Raw genomic sequence first — 17877 nt, 5'->3', positions numbered from 1 at the left:
TTAGTAGCTAAGATTCGATACAACATCACCGTATGGTTTGTGCTGGTTTGTCCGTTGGTGGGGTAAGAGGCTAAGAACATCGACTGGACGCTTCCGGGTCTTGCGGATTTACTCTCGCTGGCCTCGCAGTTTCTCTGCTTATTACCGATGCTGCGCCTCCTTTGAGCACCTAACCCTGAGAACCTGATTACACTATCGTGGGGTTCACCTATTGATCAGGAGTTGTGTTAGGTTTCGACACTGGAAGAGATACGCATCTGTCGTCCACTTACGATCTGATCGCGTCGATACTTTGTTGCTGGTTAGCCGCCCGATCCCACCAGCGAATTTGGCCTTTCGACTGATTCGCACCCCAACTCTTCTTGCAGCATCCTTTTGTCGGTATAGTTTCTTCCTCAAATTCTCTCCTCAGTCCAGTGCGATACGCCTTGGTCAATCGTGAATTTGCGAGGACGTTTACTGGTTAATCGGTGAATCGCTACGAACACCGATACACAATTGAGGTTTGGGATAGTCAATCCTCATTCCAGTCAAAGAGAGGTACGTCGTGCATTAGTAGCTCTTAGAGATAAGGCCATCATAAACACCCCAGAACAAGTCATTAATTCTCATAATTTCTGTGCTAATTCTCTGAGAACATGGACAGAATCTTACCTCATACGTTCCCGTTCCCTAACGAGATTGCATCACGAACGAATCTGGTCTTTAACCACTCTTTAACTCACTCAACCGAGTAAAACCTTGTGTGTCTTCGATACCTCCTTCGCGATATCTCGTTACGATTATCCTTTTCTGCGTACCCAAAACCTTCACAATCAAAGCTCCTCAAGCTGGCAGGAAGCAAGCGCAGAAGCTTCTCTACTCAGGGTGGGTTACTGAACAGAATGTTCGGTGGCTCCACGAGCCCACCCAAAGAGAAAACCGATCTAATATCCCCAATTGGGACAAGCCCGACGTCACCAAACATCAACCCTGACGAAGCCGGGTTTGGGCGTGACAAGCGTTCCTCGCCGTCTGGAACATCTGGCAAGAAACAGCACGAGGACCAAAACGACAAAAAGCGCCGCAGTAGCTCGGTGAACAAGGCGGCATCATTTTTCTCTAGCGCGAAGAATTCATTACATCTATCAAGTCGAGATTCGTCAATAATATCTACTCATATTGCGCAGACACCATTTCAGAAACTCGGGAAGATGGATCCCGCCCTGACTGTGCCTCAGGGCTCCTTGAACAATTCGGCTGGAGAATCGGTTCCAACATCGCGGTCATCGTTCCGTGTTGGTGTCACAGAAGATCGAAATCGTAAGTGCAGGAGAACAATGGAAGATACACATGCCTATCTATACAATTTCCTGGGGACGCCGGCGCCCGTTACTGGAAACACTACGGTCAATGGAAATGAGGGCCGTGATTCAACGGAACCTGCATCCGAGTCCGATGAAGATACTCATGTAGTGGAAACCGACAATGGTTACTTTGCTATTTTTGATGGCCACGCAGGGACTTTTGCTGCAGAATGGTGTGGGAAAAAATTACATCTCATACTCGAAGAAGTTATGCGACGGAATCCAAACGCCCCGGTCCCCGAGCTTCTAGACCAGGCTTTTACTAGTGTTGATCAACAATTGGAGAAGTTACCTCTGAAAAATAGTGGTTGCACCGCTGTAGCGGCTGTGTTGCGGTGGGAAGATCGTATTCCCAGCTCGCATTCTGCCACGGGCTCCGCGCCTCTCGCGCCAGCCGCTGCATCCGCCAATGCCACAGAATTAGAATCAGACACAGTTCCCGACCCAACTCACAAACCAGCGCAAGCGAAGCAGTCGTCATCCGCGGATTCCATTTTGGTCAAGTCTCAAGAAAGTGTGTCCCGCCAGCGGGTCTTATACACGGCAAATGTAGGCGACGCCCGAATTGTTCTATGTCGGAATGGGAAAGCCCTTCGCCTTTCGTATGATCACAAAGGTAGTGATGAGAATGAGGGAAAGCGTATTGCCAATGCTGGAGGACTCATTCTCAACAACAGGGTCAATGGCGTGCTCGCCGTTACGAGGGCTCTCGGTGATACATACTTAAAGGATCTTGTCACGGGCCACCCATACACTACAGAGACTGTAGTACAGCCTGATCAAGACGAGTTCCTTATTCTAGCGTGCGATGGAGTGAGTGCACGATTAACTAACTTTCAAGTTTTAAGGGACAGTCGCTGACATTTCGCATAGTTATGGGATGTGTGCACCGATCAAGAAGCGGTTGACTTAATACGCAACGTCAAGGATGCTCAAGAGTGCTCAAAAATGCTCGTTGACCATGCCTTATCACGATTTAGTACCGATAACCTGACGTGTATGGTGGTTCGATTTGACGCGAATATAATCCGAGATGTCGTTGAGCGACGTTCAGAACCGATTGGAGTCGAAGGAGATCCTTTGTCTCAGGTTAAGGGTGGGATAAGTGAAGCTGATAAGATAGTTGAAGGCGCCAAAAGAAGACTCGAAAATGCGGATTCTGCTTCAGTTGATGCTGGGTCTGACACGAAACATGGAGAAGACATACACAAATCAACGAGCCGGGACATTAGCACTCCACCGAAACTCGAAGAAGTGACCAATCCCTAGAGCGGGAAGCCATCAAAGTGATGATGGATTCGATAATGTCGAGATTCACGTATAGATACGACCGACAACGCAGTTGGAATATTTTCTCTGCAGGCAGCACGTCCGTCGTCTACTTCGTTTATGCGATCTTCTAACTTGGAGCAAGTTCTGCTGCTGCTTGATTTGCAACATCACCCAATTGATATCTGTATGGTTAGACTTTCGGTGTTATGAGTGTTGACTGCATTCCAGGCCTCTTCTGTTTCATTCTACTATTTTCAACTTTACGCGCTGGCATGTATGTACTTTAAAATGATTCTTTATGCTGTATAGAGGTCTTGAGCCAAGCAGCGCAATATTTAACAAATTGAATGACCAAGACTGAGAAAGTACAGGTGGGCAATTTCCAAGTAAATAGTAATGACATTTGAAAGAGAAGCGTAGTATACATTTGTAATAAGTACTAATAACTGTAACACGATCCCAGGACCTCATGGAAAGGAGGACGACCTCGTAAGAATACAAAGCAGCCATTCTAGAGCTTCAATGGTGCCGCTTCAGCGAAAGCGTCGTGGGCAAGGATATCGTCAGCATCTTCCTCACTCACGATCCGTTTCTGGCCAGGCATGACATGGTCCGGAGTTCGCTCCAAGTGACCGTGATGAACACGTTCGGGCCATGAAGTAGCATAATGAGCGTCGTGAATATCGTTCCAGAGAATCTTCACCTGCTCCGGTTCCACGGCATATTCACTATTGCTAGGGGGTTCATCGAACTCATCTTCAATTTCGAGCGGGGCCTGAGACTGAAGTTGACTCTCAAATCCTTCGACCCGTTGCGCTGCTTCGAATGCAGTCTTTCGCTCCGCTTTTCTGGTCAGTCGGATACGCTGCAGAGCCCTGCGTCCGAGTTCCTTGCGATGCTCCGAACCAAAGCCATTCTTCAACTCCTCCTCCTGAATAGCAAGAACAGCTGCAATGTCAGCGACACTAGTCGCTTTCTGATCCATCAGAATACGGGCCCTTTCCTTCTTTGGCAGAATTTTTCCCACGAGTTTCTCGTGCTCTTCGTCGAATTTTTTAGCTTCTAATTGATCTCGTGGTCTCTTCTGTTCAAGCCATTTTTCGCCCATGGTGATCATCTCTTTGGGAGGGGCGAGCTGTCTCTGCAATGAGAATTCGCGGAGGAGGTGATATGCTCGTAATCCGACTTTGGCGTTGTCGAAGTGCACGGAATAGTATGGCACCCACATGTCTTTTCGTAGGCTGGCTGGAACTGTTTTCTTGCCGTGGTATACCATTTGCGACAGAACACTCTTTTCCTGTTTATGTGAAATCATCGAGTTAGTATCGGTGATAATCCTATTGTGCAGACCTGGTAGCTTAACGCACCTCGAGATACCGCGTCAATGAATAAACCACTTGGTTCGTTCGTATATTGTTGTACACAAAAATATTCTTGCCATGTGTTATCCGATTCAATGCCTTTCTTAACCTGGCACCTTCTTGCCTCTGAAACTCTCTATACGCTTTCGACAGCGGATGACGGACTTTGCCCTGAATGACAGTGTCCGTGGGGACTGGCGGACGCCGAACCAATTCCCATGTTGCTATCTTGGTTGGATCAAGGGTCTTGTCTTCGAGTTTATATTTGCCTAGTCTCTCCCTTTTTGTGAGCTCGTCGAAAAATTTCGCTATCCGCTTTTGAGGCAGTCGGGAGCCCATGGTGTCGGTGCTCTTCGGTCAGCCCCTGCCAAAGGGTATCTGGTCAATTGGTTTTCTGAAACTGCTGAGACTGCTATGTTTGCATCATATGTTAATTGCGTTGCAGTTGCTAATCGAGGAGAGACTTGATATGCCGGCGTGCAGTGATTCGCAATTGAACGAGGAAAGGTTGCCGGACTCTGGTTGGCAGCGGTCCCCATTTTTTTATTCGGCGTTGCTGGGCTTATCCAGATTGGGACTGGCGGTGCGTCACTTTCCGGACTCTACCAACGCTTGTCTACACACTTCATGAAAACAATCTCTTGTTAAAGTCGGCAGTATTTACTCAGTGATGGATTTGCATAAATCTTCTCAAAGACGATGGTCAACTTCTTGAATCATACCGTCTCACCATTTATAGGCGGTCATGGCCGATTCCCATGACAACGGGCGTCGCGAGCGACCATTGCTATTCTCCGTGGTAAGCTATGAACAATGGATGAAAAGAAATACAGAACTTATAAACTCATGTCTTGCCTATTGAAGAACCGGAAATTGCGCCATGTGCAGAGCCTATCAATCCGAAATCTATCTATCACGCCACCAAACCGCGCTCGCGGTAAGACGATTGATGACGATGACATTCCTTACGCTCTGGAAACTCCGGTCAAGCTTGCCAGCCAGGCGCAAAATCGAAGTATCATTCAATCTCGCTCTTACACGGATCTCAAATCAGCATCTTCTCAGAAGCAACCCGTGAACGGGGAGCAAGAGCAGGATGACAAACGAGTAAAAGAATCGCGCCGTATGCGCCGAAGGAGCACTTTACCATGGAGCGGAGGAAATTTGGAGAGTCGTCAAACGAAACTGGAGGATATCGCTCGTAGTAGGATGGCCGATGTCTGGTTTTCCATTCACTGCGATGGCATTGATAGCCCCGTGTACATCAGTGAAGTGGTTGAGAGAACAACAAACCCGGACTTCCGCGTGCTTGATCTCAACGTGTGCGGTCCGCATGTCTCCAGGATGGACCAATTGACAGTCAAAGTATGGGTCAAATCAGAGAACATGAACGATTACACGCTTCTGCTCGAGCTTCATTTAAGTCTCAGGTCTCTGCAATTTGTTGGCAAATCACTAGAGACTTTCCATCATCCACTTCCCCCAAATTGCGTCTTGTTTCATTTTGCAGACGGAGTATTCACAAACCTCACTGACTTTCCACCCTCTCAGACTAATTTTAGCAGTTTTTCAAGCGAGAAATCTCAGGCTGAAACTCAGAGCACGTCTTCATACGATGCATTGATGCGATTGGCCAATCTAGATGACTGTATACAGGATGCATTGGCAACCAGGGAGAAGCTGGAATCTCAAATAAATGCCATACTGAAGAAGCATCAGAAAAACTTAGAGCTTCTTTGCCAAGTATCTCAGGCTGAAGAGAGGGCGGCCTTGATTAAAAGAAGCCTCGCCAATGAGAAAAAGCAAGTTCGCTGGACTGCGAAACGGAAGGACGAATTGATTGACAGTCTCAAGACACGGCGGGAGTCAATGGCTCTTGGCCGTGAGAATCAGAACAAGATACGCACTCACTTATCAGATGCGCAGCTGAAATTGTCTTCAAGTGCCTCTTTGCTGGAGCAGAATCAAGAAGATACGAAAGGCCAGATACGGCGTATCTGCGAGGACTTGCTCACAATATATCCGATCGAGCCTATTTCCGACAAAGTATTGGCCTTTACTATTGCTGGATTGTATCTCCCCAACTCCCGATTTGACGATATCGACCGGGAGTCGGTAGCAGCAGCTCTCGGTTACATTGGTCATCTTGTTTATTTATTGTCATTCTATCTTTCAGTCCCTCTACCTTACCCTCTCAAACCATATATGTCGAGCACTTATATCCAAGATCCGGTATCGTCAGGACTCTCGCGCCGAACATTCCCGCTGTACCCAGTCAACGTCCAATATCGGTTTGAGTACGGCGTCTTCTTATTGAACAAGAACATCGAAGTCGTTATGAACCGCTTTGGTCTCCGGGTCCTCGATATCCGACATACTCTACCGAACCTCAAATACCTTCTCTACGTCTTGACAGCTCGAACAAACGAGCTCCCTGCCCGAAAAGCGGGAGGCGTCCGAGGTCTTCTTCTTGGGCGAGGTACACCGACAATGTCGAGACAGAACAGTCAGGACAGCTTTGCAAGCAGTGAAATCATCATGCCGCATCGTATGCCGTCCGAAGTGCATACTCAGGCAACTATAGCCAACAACGACGCTAGTAAGGGCCAATCGTCGTATTTGGGAAAGCAGTCTTTCTTAACCCCAGTCATGCCTGGGACTGCAACGGAGGTTGGTAATGTTCGATAAATTGCTACAATTGGGGTTTGCTAGACAGGTAGAGATTATAATTTGTATATACGCTTCTGAAGATATTCCAATAATAATTCCATTGATCCATTGATAAGATTTAAGAGGAAGACCCACAAAAGCGGCAGCCCCGCAGCCAAGGCACTGATGCTTAGTCAGGGCTCGCTTTGCATCGGGATGTGCTGGTCACACCCACTTCCTGCCGAAAGAAGGCGACCCTCTCTTCCAGCTAACACCACGTACTACTGTTTCTATGATGGAATCCACTCACGATGGAAGTATGAGCCAGGATGCTTTGTCCCTGAATAACGGCTCTTATCACGACAGCAATCGAGAACAACGCTCCGAGACCCCCCCGACCCAACACCGCCGAGGATACCAGGCTTGCGATCCGTGTCGCAAACGCAAGGTCAAATGCGACCTGGGAAGTGCGTTTGTACTTTTATTTAATTGAATTGTGTTCCACCAATGCTGATGGCATTCCCCCAATTAACTAGGTGTCGATAATCCCCGACCGCCGCCGTGTGTAAGATGCCGCCGTGAAAGCAAGCGCTGCGAGTTCTCCGCAACCAGGAGAAAGCGGAAGACTTCTGATGCCGAACCAGAGCAAGAGACCCCTTTACGGCGAGATAAGCGGATGATGGTGGGAGAGGTCTTATATGGCGAGTCATCATCAAGTATAGGTAGCAACGGCAAGAGGGAGCCTTCCTACGGTCCTTCGGCACCAGCACCTTTTGACAATGGGAGCCTTCACAAGTACGCATGGCCAGAGAACTCGCCTCACACCGTTTCCCAGGCATCTCCCGTCAATCAGAAAGATCATCCCCAGCCTAGCCCCGTCTCAGCGAACCACTACCATGATGGAAGGAGCATACAATCAAGCGCCTATCCGGCGCAACACAATCGAGGGTTAGCAGGGCCCGAAGTACGACAACATGTCATGAATAAAACTGCAGCCGACTTGCTGTTCCCTACCATCAGCAACAGCCACGATGCTCTTCATCTACTATCAGAAGCTGCTGGGCGGACGGAAGATCTCAACCGCCAAAGACTTGAGAATAAAGCACGACAGTCGGCTGGCTCCTACGGCGCACATATGTCGGCAGCAACTTCCACAATGTCCAGAAACGCACACCATCAGTACCCAAAACGATCAAACCAAATGTCCGCTGATGGATATAGCGACACCAGCGCTGAATACCGGAAACAAAACTTTGAGCCATATAACGACCCCGGCTATTTGGACGCCGTCAAGGCTTGGTCGCGTCTTCGATTTGTTCGAGCTGGATGGCTAAGCGTGGAAGAGGCAATGGCTTATATTGCATAGTGCGTCAGACATCATATCCCTGCGTTCATGTGCTAACATCGTCCCAGCTACTATAAACATCTCGCACCTTTGAGTCCAATTGTCATTCCTGACTTCTCACCCCCTTCTACCCATCGGACACTGCTTACAGACGAGCCTGTGCTGGCAGTGACAATGCTCACGACTGCTTCACGTTATATGAAACCCAAAGGAGATGGAGCTCATACTCGGGGCTACTATATACATGACCGGCTGTGGGCGTACCTCCGTGGTATGATTGAGCGTCTCTTTTGGGGCCAGGAGAAGTTCACCGGAAACTCAGTAGGGATGGGGACACCTAGATCTCTTGACATACCACTCCCGGCTCAAGGCCAAGCGTCTCTTCGTGGACACCTTCGTTCTTTAGGTACGATCGAAGCACTGTTGATACTAACAGACTGGCATCCACGTAACCTGCATTTTCCTCCTGGTGATGATGAGAATACTCTGCTCGATGCAGACGCACTCTTGCCTTCGCAGTCTCGTAACGATGGGGAGAGCGACGGCCGAGGCACAAGCGGCGGTGGTGTTGAAGGACGTCTTGCTTTTCAGAAATGGCTAGAGCCCACATGGCGATCAGATCGTATGTCGTGGATGTTACTGAGCACTGCACAAGCCCTGGCATTTGAACTTGGCGTTTTTGATCGGAAGGCACCTAGCGCTTTGGAGTCTGTTTCTGAACAAGTGCGCAAGCGACGAGTGCGGCGGCTGATTATTGTGTACATCACTCAAGGGAGTGGGAGACTTGGTATACCGTCAATGCTACCGCTTGACAGGTGGAGCGATGATATCGAACCTACTACGCCTGCAGATGCTACAGAATCAGAGGTTACGATTGATCGAATGCAGGATCTCTGGGTCCAGATATCGAAGATTATGTCTCTGAGTAATACCGACCTTTTCCCGTCCAAAGAATATACCTCCGAACTTATCAAGACTGGACGGTACAAGCAACGCATTGCTGAATTCTTACCACATCTGCAAAAGTTCAGGGCATACTATGATAGTGTTTCTTGTGAGTATGAACGTTGGAAATGGGGGGGCAATGGCGGTTACAGTCAGACTGACGAATGGCAGTATCCCCTCAAATGCAGAATATTTTGACAATTGAATACGAATATACGCGTCAGTATATACCCTGTGATTTACTGAGACTTTCTTAGTCACTAACAACAATATCAGGCATATACGTTAATTGTCTCGCGTTGCAAGCAGTGGTGGAACGATGGACTACCATCAATAATGAACCTTCGAGTAAATCATCAGCGGCAAGCTCTCTCCGTGTACTCATGGAGATCTACCGAGTCAATGAAAAATACATCCAAGAGGTTGTCGATGCGTCGCGGAAAATACTCCACATCGTCCTGGATTGTCTTGTTCCAAACGAGCAATTGAAGCATTGCCCCGTCCGTACATTTTTCAGGATACTCTCTGCAATGATATTCATCCTAAAGGTACAATCTTCCATAAGTTTTACAAAATGGCTTTGGCTAACCATGTCTCCATATTTAGACTTTCACTCTTGGTGCCACGGAAGATGACGTTCGTGTATCGTTAGATCTGCAAGATCGAACTATAGAGGCTCTGCGAACCTGTGTCGTTGATGATGTCCATCTCAGTAACACCATCTCTCGTTTATTGGAACTTTTAACAGCAAACATCCGTACCCGATTTCTGAGATTTGCGCCTACGGATCGAGGCGCCGACGGCGAAGGTCACGAGCGGGCCTCTCAGCCAAGCTCACGAGTAGCTTCACCGAAGCCAACTAAGGATAGTGGACGTAGGGATTCGGGCACGCACTGGCACCATCAGATCCAAACACCTGCCCACAATAAGATGGGATATCAGTTCAACCAAGGTGGAGGGGATTCGCAACAGCAGCAACCTGTCGGGAGCCACCATGATCCCCTGGCTGGTATTCCGGCTCAACCCATAAACTCCTCCAATATTGGGGTGTCATTTATGCCGCCACCTCCCTCTGTGTACTACAATTATTACGGTGCGAATGGGCCGTCCCCTCCGAAACTCGACGACTCAAACTCAATTGCACAATCTGTCCACGAAGGTGGTCTCCCAGATTGGTTTGCTCTTCCTCTGGATCAATTCTTCAACAGTTCCGCTACCGGAGTCGACCAAGGTCTGGGAGGCACAGGTCCAATGCTTGGAGAGTTCGATATGTTGGAAGTCCTTCTTAACGAACAACTTGACAAGGACGGCAATGTCGCTGGTCCTTCTGGGGGTAACGGCGTGGATAATATGGACACTACACCTACGCCGAGAAATCAACAGCAACACCATCCATTTCTGTGATGCGGGCAAGGGTAAATTACCATGTTTGTATGAAAAATGACGACACGAAAGTACATATTTGACAGCTGTCTTGCTACGAGGTTATGAGTTTACGATGCGCTGGTTTGACCTTGAATTTTGTTTCATATGGTGTAACTATATGCGAGTGTTTATTGTAGGTGTCAGGAAGAATAATAATCAGTATTGGCTTATTCTTCCCAAGATTTATTTCAACCAAGGAGATTGTCTATAGGTACAAACGAAGAAGGTATAAAGTTCTCATAATTCCCCATAGATTCATCATCCTGATTTAACGCTTGTAGACTTTGATAACATTTGGACTAGATTCATGTCGAGACGCCCACAACCCAGATACCTGTGCATATACTAACTGTACTGCCTGCTGAATACATGACTGTTGGTGAGTTACTTAGAGTCATCAACTAGAAAAGAGAAACGAAGAAAGAAAAAAGAAGTGAAACGCCACAAGCCCAGAATTCCTTTTCCTCTCTCTTGCCCATCAGAATAGTTTCAATAAACTCCACTGAAATCAAATCTACCTAGGTATCATTCTATATCTTAACTGTACATATCAGCTCGAAGAAAATTAGTATTACTAATAAAATCACAAATCCGAAATGATTTCGTCACCCGTGGGCGGCTTTGTAGTATTCGATTTGTGTAAGATAAGAATTGTCTTGATAGTCCATCAGCGGACTCAACGACATCCGAGATATTAATGGATAGGCTCAAGTTACTCAACGTTCTCTGAGATGAGTGCAGAAGATATTTTCCTCGTAGTAGTAGTAGTAGTAGTAGAGGCATTTTTGAGGCAATTTGCTGTCCGTCTTAGCACTCATTTAACTGACATGAAGCTGAATGGTTCCAGTTGAAGTAGATATCCCCAGCGATTGATCCACTTAGAATTTCTCCTCTCATTGATATTTCAAATGTTGGCGTATATGACAGTTAACGAGGGATGTCCAAGATGCCTCTAACTTGGGAAGCTTATCCAGGCAGACAAGTCTCATAGCTCTTTCTTCTTTCAGCAGAAGATAGGTCACTTGTTGGTATATTTGTTGAAGCCACGAACAGCTAGAGGAATTTTTGGGGAATCCGTAGTATACTCGTCAGTTGAGCTATGTTCTCTGCTATGATCATTCCGAGTGAGCACTTGACCCATTGAAAGAGGAGCCTGTACCACAAGAACGGAATTACCATGTTCAAATGTCTTGTGAATCAAGAGTCCATATCTCCCAATTCTTGAGCACTTCCCAGCCTACTGGGCGAACGCGGCGTCTCCAGATTATTTTTTCTCCTGTAGGAAGTGTATCATAAATGTTATCACCATCCGATAGTAATGAACGCTTGATAGGGGAGCCCGAGGGTGATGACGTCTCATCACGAGCGCGTTTACCCAAAGATGACTTTGGCATTTTCGCTCCGTACGGAGTAGGAGTACGCGCAATGATGGAGTGTGCAGGGCGATTTTGATTGGTCCTGGCTGGTTCGTCCATTGGAAACTCAGAATCCGGCAATGCTTGACCATTCGCATTTGCACTGATCATGACTCGCGCATCTTCTGTTGTTTGATCGTAGTTGACCCCGGAAGCAATTGGCGTGTGGTCAGAGGCAGGAATATAGTAGAATTCACCAAGTTCGTATGCTTTCCAGCCCATTCCAACGACCTTTATGGACTGAGCCAGATCTCTATCTGCTGTCGCTGCGCTGAGCTTCTCGATATGGACATCATCGTCTAGATCAACCAGATCGTAGATACTCGAAAATTGTGGGATAGGAGAGTTCGGGTTACTCTGCGAAATACGCTGTCCCTGGGTTGGTTTCTCAGTGGGCGGGACCAGGATTCGCAAAGCTTGCAATTTCCGAAGAAAAGGAATAAGTAAACTGAATGCATCCATTGTTGAGACCTCCACGGCTAATGCCAATTGCTCTATGTTGGGACAAACATGGACCAAACGCGCAAGCGTGTTGCTCGATAGCGGCCAGCGTGAAGGAAGGATAAGATGGCGTAAAGTAGCACCATGATTTATCAATACCGAGTTGAAGTAAGTATCCCGAAGCTGTAAATACGGGTTTGGATTAGAGGCGGGAGATGGAGGTGAAGGCGGGGATGCGGTTGAACCATTTCCAGCAATGGAAGGAAAAGGGGGATTTGAAGCTATGCCATTACCAATGTGGGATGAGTGCGTAGCAGGATTGCTCACTGACGGCCGCATGTTTGGTCTCGCTCCTATGGAGCGATTGGCGTTGACGCAGTATAGTTTTTCCAGGCCTTCACAGCCAGATATAAACTCGCAGAATTCTTTAGTGACGAGATCGTGTCTAACAAGCTTCAATTTTAACTTTCTCGGGTTGTGTGCACGGGCTGCCGTCCAAGTTTGGTCAACAAATGTAAACTGAAATGGCGAATCCCCGCTACAACCGTTGAGGAAGGTCACTTCCTCCAGTGTTGATTCATCAACTGCTTGGTGCCAATCAATCGTATGTCTTGAAAACAGATTGTGGAATGCTAATTTCTTTAGCTTCAGCGGAGACTTGTTAATGATGCAATGGCGGAAGTAATCGTAAACAGCGACGCTAGGTTCTTGATTCTCGCGCATGCGAGGTGACCACTGCAATTTCAAGTCATCAAGGCGAGGACTCTTAGCCAACAGTGTTGAGATGTCGTCAGGGTAGCAGAGAGGATCTATGTCGGTCACTTTGAGACTGCGCAAATGAGGCATGGCGGGAATAATATATATCGGACGCGGAAATCTGCTAGAAGGGAATCGTATGGACAAAGATGTGAGCTTCGGAAGCTTGGAGAGACCGGTATATACCGTCTCCATTAATTTTGTGTTGAGCTCCCAGCTAAAGAACTGAAGTCAGCTAAGAAGACGACTTTGGTTTCAGTCCGTCAAAAACGACTGACCTAAAGCTCTCGATATTCTTCGTGCGGTCAAGCGCCGCCCTCACAGAGATGTTGAGCATCATAGAGGAGTCCGGTACACGTCCAACTTTGGAGTAATCCTCCAATTCTGGCTCGCTCCACTCACCACGCAAAGTCATGGATTGCACGAGCGATGCATGAGCTCTAGTAACCAATGTATTAAGGCCCATCGAAAATGGACTCGCGTTGCCCCATCCTTCCGGCAGCTCATCGCGGTATCGGATACGGTCGTATGAGGTAAGGGCGATGTTGCGATAGAGATGCGGGATGGCCATATAGTGCAGCAATCGGCAGGTACGACATATGCGAGCTAGGTCGCCTGGGTCTTCAATCTATTTGTGATAAGTAGCTGTCAGCACCTGGCCATCCAGTTAATTTCTAGGATGAAATTTACCCATGAAACTATATGCGCAATCAGGTTCAGCGGTAAAGATATGATATGAGCGCCGGCTACTTCTCCATTCTGGTGGTTTGGACGCACGCTGAAATCGAACATGTTGCTGTTAACAACAGCCATATTGGGCTGTATAGATGAGAGAATCCCGCGAACATTGACCTGTATAGCGAAATAGTGCTTAATCAGCGCGTCCTGGAACTGAGTGAATTGATTGTCGAAAAAAGTGTTTGATATTGAAATTGTTTGATAGTGATGCCTTGACTCCGGCCCTCCGGTGACTTGCCGTCCGTGCTAGCCCAGTTTTGCTCTAGCGCATGTACTGTATTTTAACTTCAAGCTTCAAACTTCACTGAACCTGATTGTCACAGGTTGATGGCAGACAATACTTGAGACTAACTAGGTATGAAGGGGATATGGTTCTGATTACATAATATTTACCGCTTTCTCCACGCATTGAAATAAGCCCATAGATCTTTCCGTGGATATTTTGTATACTTCGGCATTGGTATAGTCCAGTCAGGATGGAAACCTGGCTATACACATCACTTCCGAGTCTTTGAAGTGTCAACTGACCTATCAAATCTTGCAAGCGCCAATTCAATTATCTCCATGGTTCAAAGAGAAAAACTCAGACTGGTTTAGGCATGCTCAACACCTTCGTGCAATTTGCTAGTCAACCTCATCTGGGACTAGCCTGTCTGCTTGACATTTCCCTTATGTCATGGATAGATAATGCCCACTCGAATACGAAGGTTGTGGTTAAGGAACCTGGAAGGTGGAGAGGTACTCGGTAACTTAGCAGAGGCACAACTTGATTCATAGTAGGAACTGGCTATAACGAAAAAAAAAAGGCTCTCTTCATGTATATACTATTCCCACCTTCGATCACTTTACTACGTTAGAATACCCTTCACCCCTAATTCGAACTTACTTCCATGTTCTAGATATATTGACATCGGTCTTGGGAGCCCTTCTGTTCGTTATAGCCACGTTCTACTGTAGATACCGGAAGATCCATGATGAAGATGTAATCAAGAGATCGAGTTGTTAACAGATGTTCAGTGCAATTGGGGGACAAGCTATCAACCCTAGGCATTTAAACAGGTTCAAGTGAGGTCGTAACATCGTAAGTTGACTCCAGATGTCATTTCAGAAATTTGAAGTAGAATTACGAATGGACTAATCTGTCCAGTGAATGCTTGAAGTAGGTAATGTCCATTTCATTTAGAACGGTACGTAAGTACATTTTTTTTTGGCAGAATCTGCCCCAAAATATCCAAGAAACCCAAGGAGAGATATCACTAACACCGAGTTGACCGGTTGAACGCCTTGCTATAAATGACAGATATCTCGAAAGTCTGAAACAGAAAATGGAAATTAAAAAGAACGAAACGAGCTTAACATTAGTTATTGGTATCCGCGACCACGTCCAGCTTCTATATCGCCGTCGTCATAATCAAATTGCAATGTCTCCCGTGACGTTGGATGGTCTTCGCGTCTTGTTTCACCTTCGGCATATGTCCTGTGCATTTGTTGGTGTCCTGACGAATGATTATTTGCCCTTTCGTCAGGCGTATCAGAAGCGTCAAGTGTAGAAGAATCCACTGACACGGTCCTAGTTGGTTGGGTTACATAATCCGGTTCGACGCCCACCAGCGCAGCAGTCTCCGGGTCATACTGGAGCTGATCATTGTTCCCATGTTCATCGGAGGTATTCGAAGGTGAGGGCCACGCTGATGTGCGTCGTCCCTGCGCTGGAATTACGGTTGTCGGTAGACCATTGGAATTCGCTAGGTGACTGGATCGTTCAACTTCATTCGCTTGTGGTGACCATCGCTGGTGAGCAATATCACGGGAAGGAATCACAGTCACTGTCAAGGGTTTAGGGGATCGTGTGCCGAATCTCTGTTGTAATTCGCCCAGGCGGAACGATGACAAGGCTTGTTGAAATCTTGAGGGTTTGTTCGAAGGACTCACATCCTTTTCTGCAAAGTTATCGTCATCACTTTCGCTATACTTGTCACGCGCATTTTCCTCCTCCTCTTGAGCAGTGGCTATCTCTTGAGGCGGTGATGTCCGTCTAGCTCCGAATAAACTAGCACCTGGAAGCCAACGTCTCCAACCCGATGCCGCTGTTAAGAGTATTTCATTGCCTACAGGGGCATAATGTCCTGTTGGGTGTGCTTCACTGGCTGCGACAGCAGTACCATGAATATCCTCTTGCTTGTTTTGAGGATCAGGATCGCCGCTGGATTCAACTGGGGGTGCGGATAGAGGAGGGGTGGGACTGGCAACAGTGTGATAGCGGACAAAGTAAACTGTTGAAGCAGCACTGGTAGTATCGGCTCTACTGATGGGAGTCACCGCAGCCGGAGGAGGCACAGGAGGAGCAGACGCGTCCTGAGCGGGTGCCGCACGTCGATGGGGCTCCTCATTATCAGCATCGTTCCGATTGCGGGTTCCAAGTTGAAATCCAAGATGGCCTCTGCGCATGACTCTATTGTTCGGGGTACTACTACCTCTCCAAGCTGCCCCAGTCCCACGACCGCCCTTATTTCCGGGGGCGTTCGAGGACCTCGGCCACTCAACCTCTTGTGAAGGTGTGACCTCTAACATTTCGTCGCCATCGAAGATTTCTCGTCCTAGGATTCCACCTTTGCGTTCGTCACGTTCAAGGGCTTCTATTCTTTCCACCCATTCCCAAACAACCACGCTAGCAGCCGCGGACCCGACCCATCTGATATATTCACCCCAACCTGCAACATCGGGTGAAGAAATATCCATGATGAAGAACACGACGGGGATCAGAACCGCGCACAGGGAGAATATAGCCACTAGACAGATATTCCGCATTTTTGGATGAAAGAAAGCGAATCTATGCTTTGACAATGAGTAGAATATTACCCAAGCGGCGTAAAGTAAATTGAGAGCTAATTCAAAGAGATAGGAGAGCGCCGGTATTGCATCGTCAAAAAGCCGTGGTCGAGTCTCTGAACCATGTGAAAGAAAATTATCCAATATGGCAAAGATTGTATCAAGCACAATCAACGCAAAGCCTGCCCATTTTATCATGACTTTTTCCTTGTGTCGTGGAAACAGTCGTATAAGGGTTTGGACTTGAGCGAGCCATAAAAAGGTACTAGACACAACGTGCACGGCTCTAATTTCAGTGCCATCAATGACTTCTTCCGTCAGAGCTGCAGCGTCAGTATAACCCATATCGTATTGTCTCTCCGCCACTCTAAATGAATCAACTGTCGCGATCGTCAAGGAGATTGCGACTAACAGTGCTGCCACTTTCTGCAGCCAAGGGCGGCCACCTACGCCGGTGACAGAGGAATGTCCACTATATGAACCACTAATAATGCCATGTCGTCCCAGAATATTTCCGTCACCTCCAGGGCCTCCGATATAAAACTTCCGAGGGGTGATGAGTAGGATGATAACCAATAGATAACTGACCACCGTCATGCAGCCGATCGCATAAAGTTGTGGTCCGACAGAGGCATAGAACGGATCTGCATTGTTGAGCATAGCAGAAGGGAAAACTCCATCGTTACCCGCGCCCGTACAAGTAGGTTGGTAGTAAGCATCTTCGGTCATCGTCACCGAAAAAGAGCTGTTGATTATAAGGACGCCTAAATGGTTTAGAAGCCAGTCAGTTATCGCTATAAGCATATAAATCGAAACACATAACATCGGCATAGCGATCTAACCTACCATTGCTGGGCAGTAGAAAAGGCGTGCATGATGGATGCACCAAAGTGGTTGAAGTGGGCTGAGCCCATATTTGACGGCGTTCGATGTTATTCATCTTCTCAGCGCAGGACGTTACTTATTTGCGACAACGCGAGGGTAGCCTCGCAGTTGGCACTGGACTGCATCTGGAACATAAAACGCTTGGAGTCAATCTCCAACTATTGACCGCATAAGTGGTAGTTGATATCGGTTATAGAGAAATTGCTGAAGAACTCGGGCCAAAGCGATCAATGTGAATCGTTTGTGGGGAAGTGGTGGCGCGACAGGAGGTGCAACCTGTATGGGAGATGAAAAGGCGGGAATATAGTTAAAGCGATCGGTAAATGGGGGAATATTCGCGTGATTCAAGTAATTATTGCTTTATAAGGATAAGACGAAGATATATTGGGTAAGGAGTAATGAGAGGATGTCAAGATCAATTGAGTCCAGATGGAGAGAGACTTCGGAGTTTGGAATTTACCCGCCGAGCC

At 47.4% G+C, this 17877-nt stretch overlaps 6 protein-coding genes across 6 annotated transcripts, besides 1 other annotated feature; 3 read left to right on the top strand and 3 right to left on the bottom strand.

Moving 5' to 3' along the window:
- Positions 1-884: 884 nt before the first annotated feature.
- TSTA_063530 (protein phosphatase 2C, putative) lies at positions 885-3912 on the top strand (the record flags this gene model as incomplete). Its single annotated transcript, XM_002340219.1, has 2 exons — positions 885-2159; positions 2220-3912. 2 exons carry the CDS (start codon positions 885-887, stop codon positions 2613-2615), a joined length of 1671 nt encoding a protein of 556 aa, XP_002340260.1. The 3' UTR covers positions 2616-3912.
- On the bottom strand, positions 2248-4463 carry TSTA_063520 (uncharacterized protein). The gene is made up of 2 exons (XM_002340218.1): positions 3986-4463; positions 2248-3915 (listed from the first exon to the last, which is right to left on the bottom strand). The coding sequence occupies exons 1-2, from the start codon at positions 4316-4318 to the stop codon at positions 3130-3132; spliced, it is 1119 nt and encodes a 372-aa protein (XP_002340259.1). The 5' UTR covers positions 4319-4463; the 3' UTR covers positions 2248-3129.
- A 261-nt stretch (positions 4464-4724) lies between these two features.
- On the top strand, positions 4725-6723 carry TSTA_063510 (UV radiation resistance protein (UVRAG), putative; the record flags this gene model as incomplete). The annotated part of the gene is made up of 2 exons (XM_002340217.1): positions 4725-4778; positions 4844-6723. 2 exons carry the CDS (start codon positions 4725-4727, stop codon positions 6665-6667), a joined length of 1878 nt encoding a protein of 625 aa, XP_002340258.1. The 3' UTR covers positions 6668-6723.
- A 200-nt stretch (positions 6724-6923) lies between these two features.
- On the top strand, positions 6924-10668 carry TSTA_063500 (C6 transcription factor, putative; the record flags this gene model as incomplete). The annotated part of the gene is made up of 6 exons (XM_002340216.1): positions 6924-7095; positions 7165-7993; positions 8042-9027; positions 9090-9137; positions 9195-9466; positions 9525-10668. The coding sequence occupies 6 exons, from the start codon at positions 6924-6926 to the stop codon at positions 10320-10322; spliced, it is 3105 nt and encodes a 1034-aa protein (XP_002340257.1). The 3' UTR covers positions 10323-10668.
- A 430-nt stretch (positions 10669-11098) lies between these two features.
- Positions 11099-11120: a microsatellite.
- A 7-nt stretch (positions 11121-11127) lies between these two features.
- On the bottom strand, positions 11128-13768 carry TSTA_063490 (uncharacterized protein; the record flags this gene model as incomplete). Its single annotated transcript, XM_002340215.1, has 3 exons — positions 11128-13172; positions 13234-13583; positions 13646-13768. The coding sequence occupies 3 exons, from the start codon at positions 13766-13768 to the stop codon at positions 11525-11527; spliced, it is 2121 nt and encodes a 706-aa protein (XP_002340256.1). The 3' UTR covers positions 11128-11524.
- A 1287-nt stretch (positions 13769-15055) lies between these two features.
- Positions 15056-17462, bottom strand: TSTA_063480 (pH signal transduction protein PalH; the record flags this gene model as incomplete). Its single annotated transcript, XM_002340214.1, has 2 exons — positions 15056-17286; positions 17369-17462. The coding sequence occupies 2 exons, from the start codon at positions 17460-17462 to the stop codon at positions 15056-15058; spliced, it is 2325 nt and encodes a 774-aa protein (XP_002340255.1).
- Positions 17463-17877: the final 415 nt, after the last annotated feature.

Source organism: Talaromyces stipitatus, genomic scaffold (genome assembly GCF_000003125.1).
Source record: "Talaromyces stipitatus ATCC 10500 scf_1105507295523 genomic scaffold, whole genome shotgun sequence".
NCBI lineage: Eukaryota > Fungi > Ascomycota > Eurotiomycetes > Eurotiales > Trichocomaceae > Talaromyces > Talaromyces stipitatus.
This window is presented reverse-complemented; position numbering and strand designations above follow the sequence as displayed.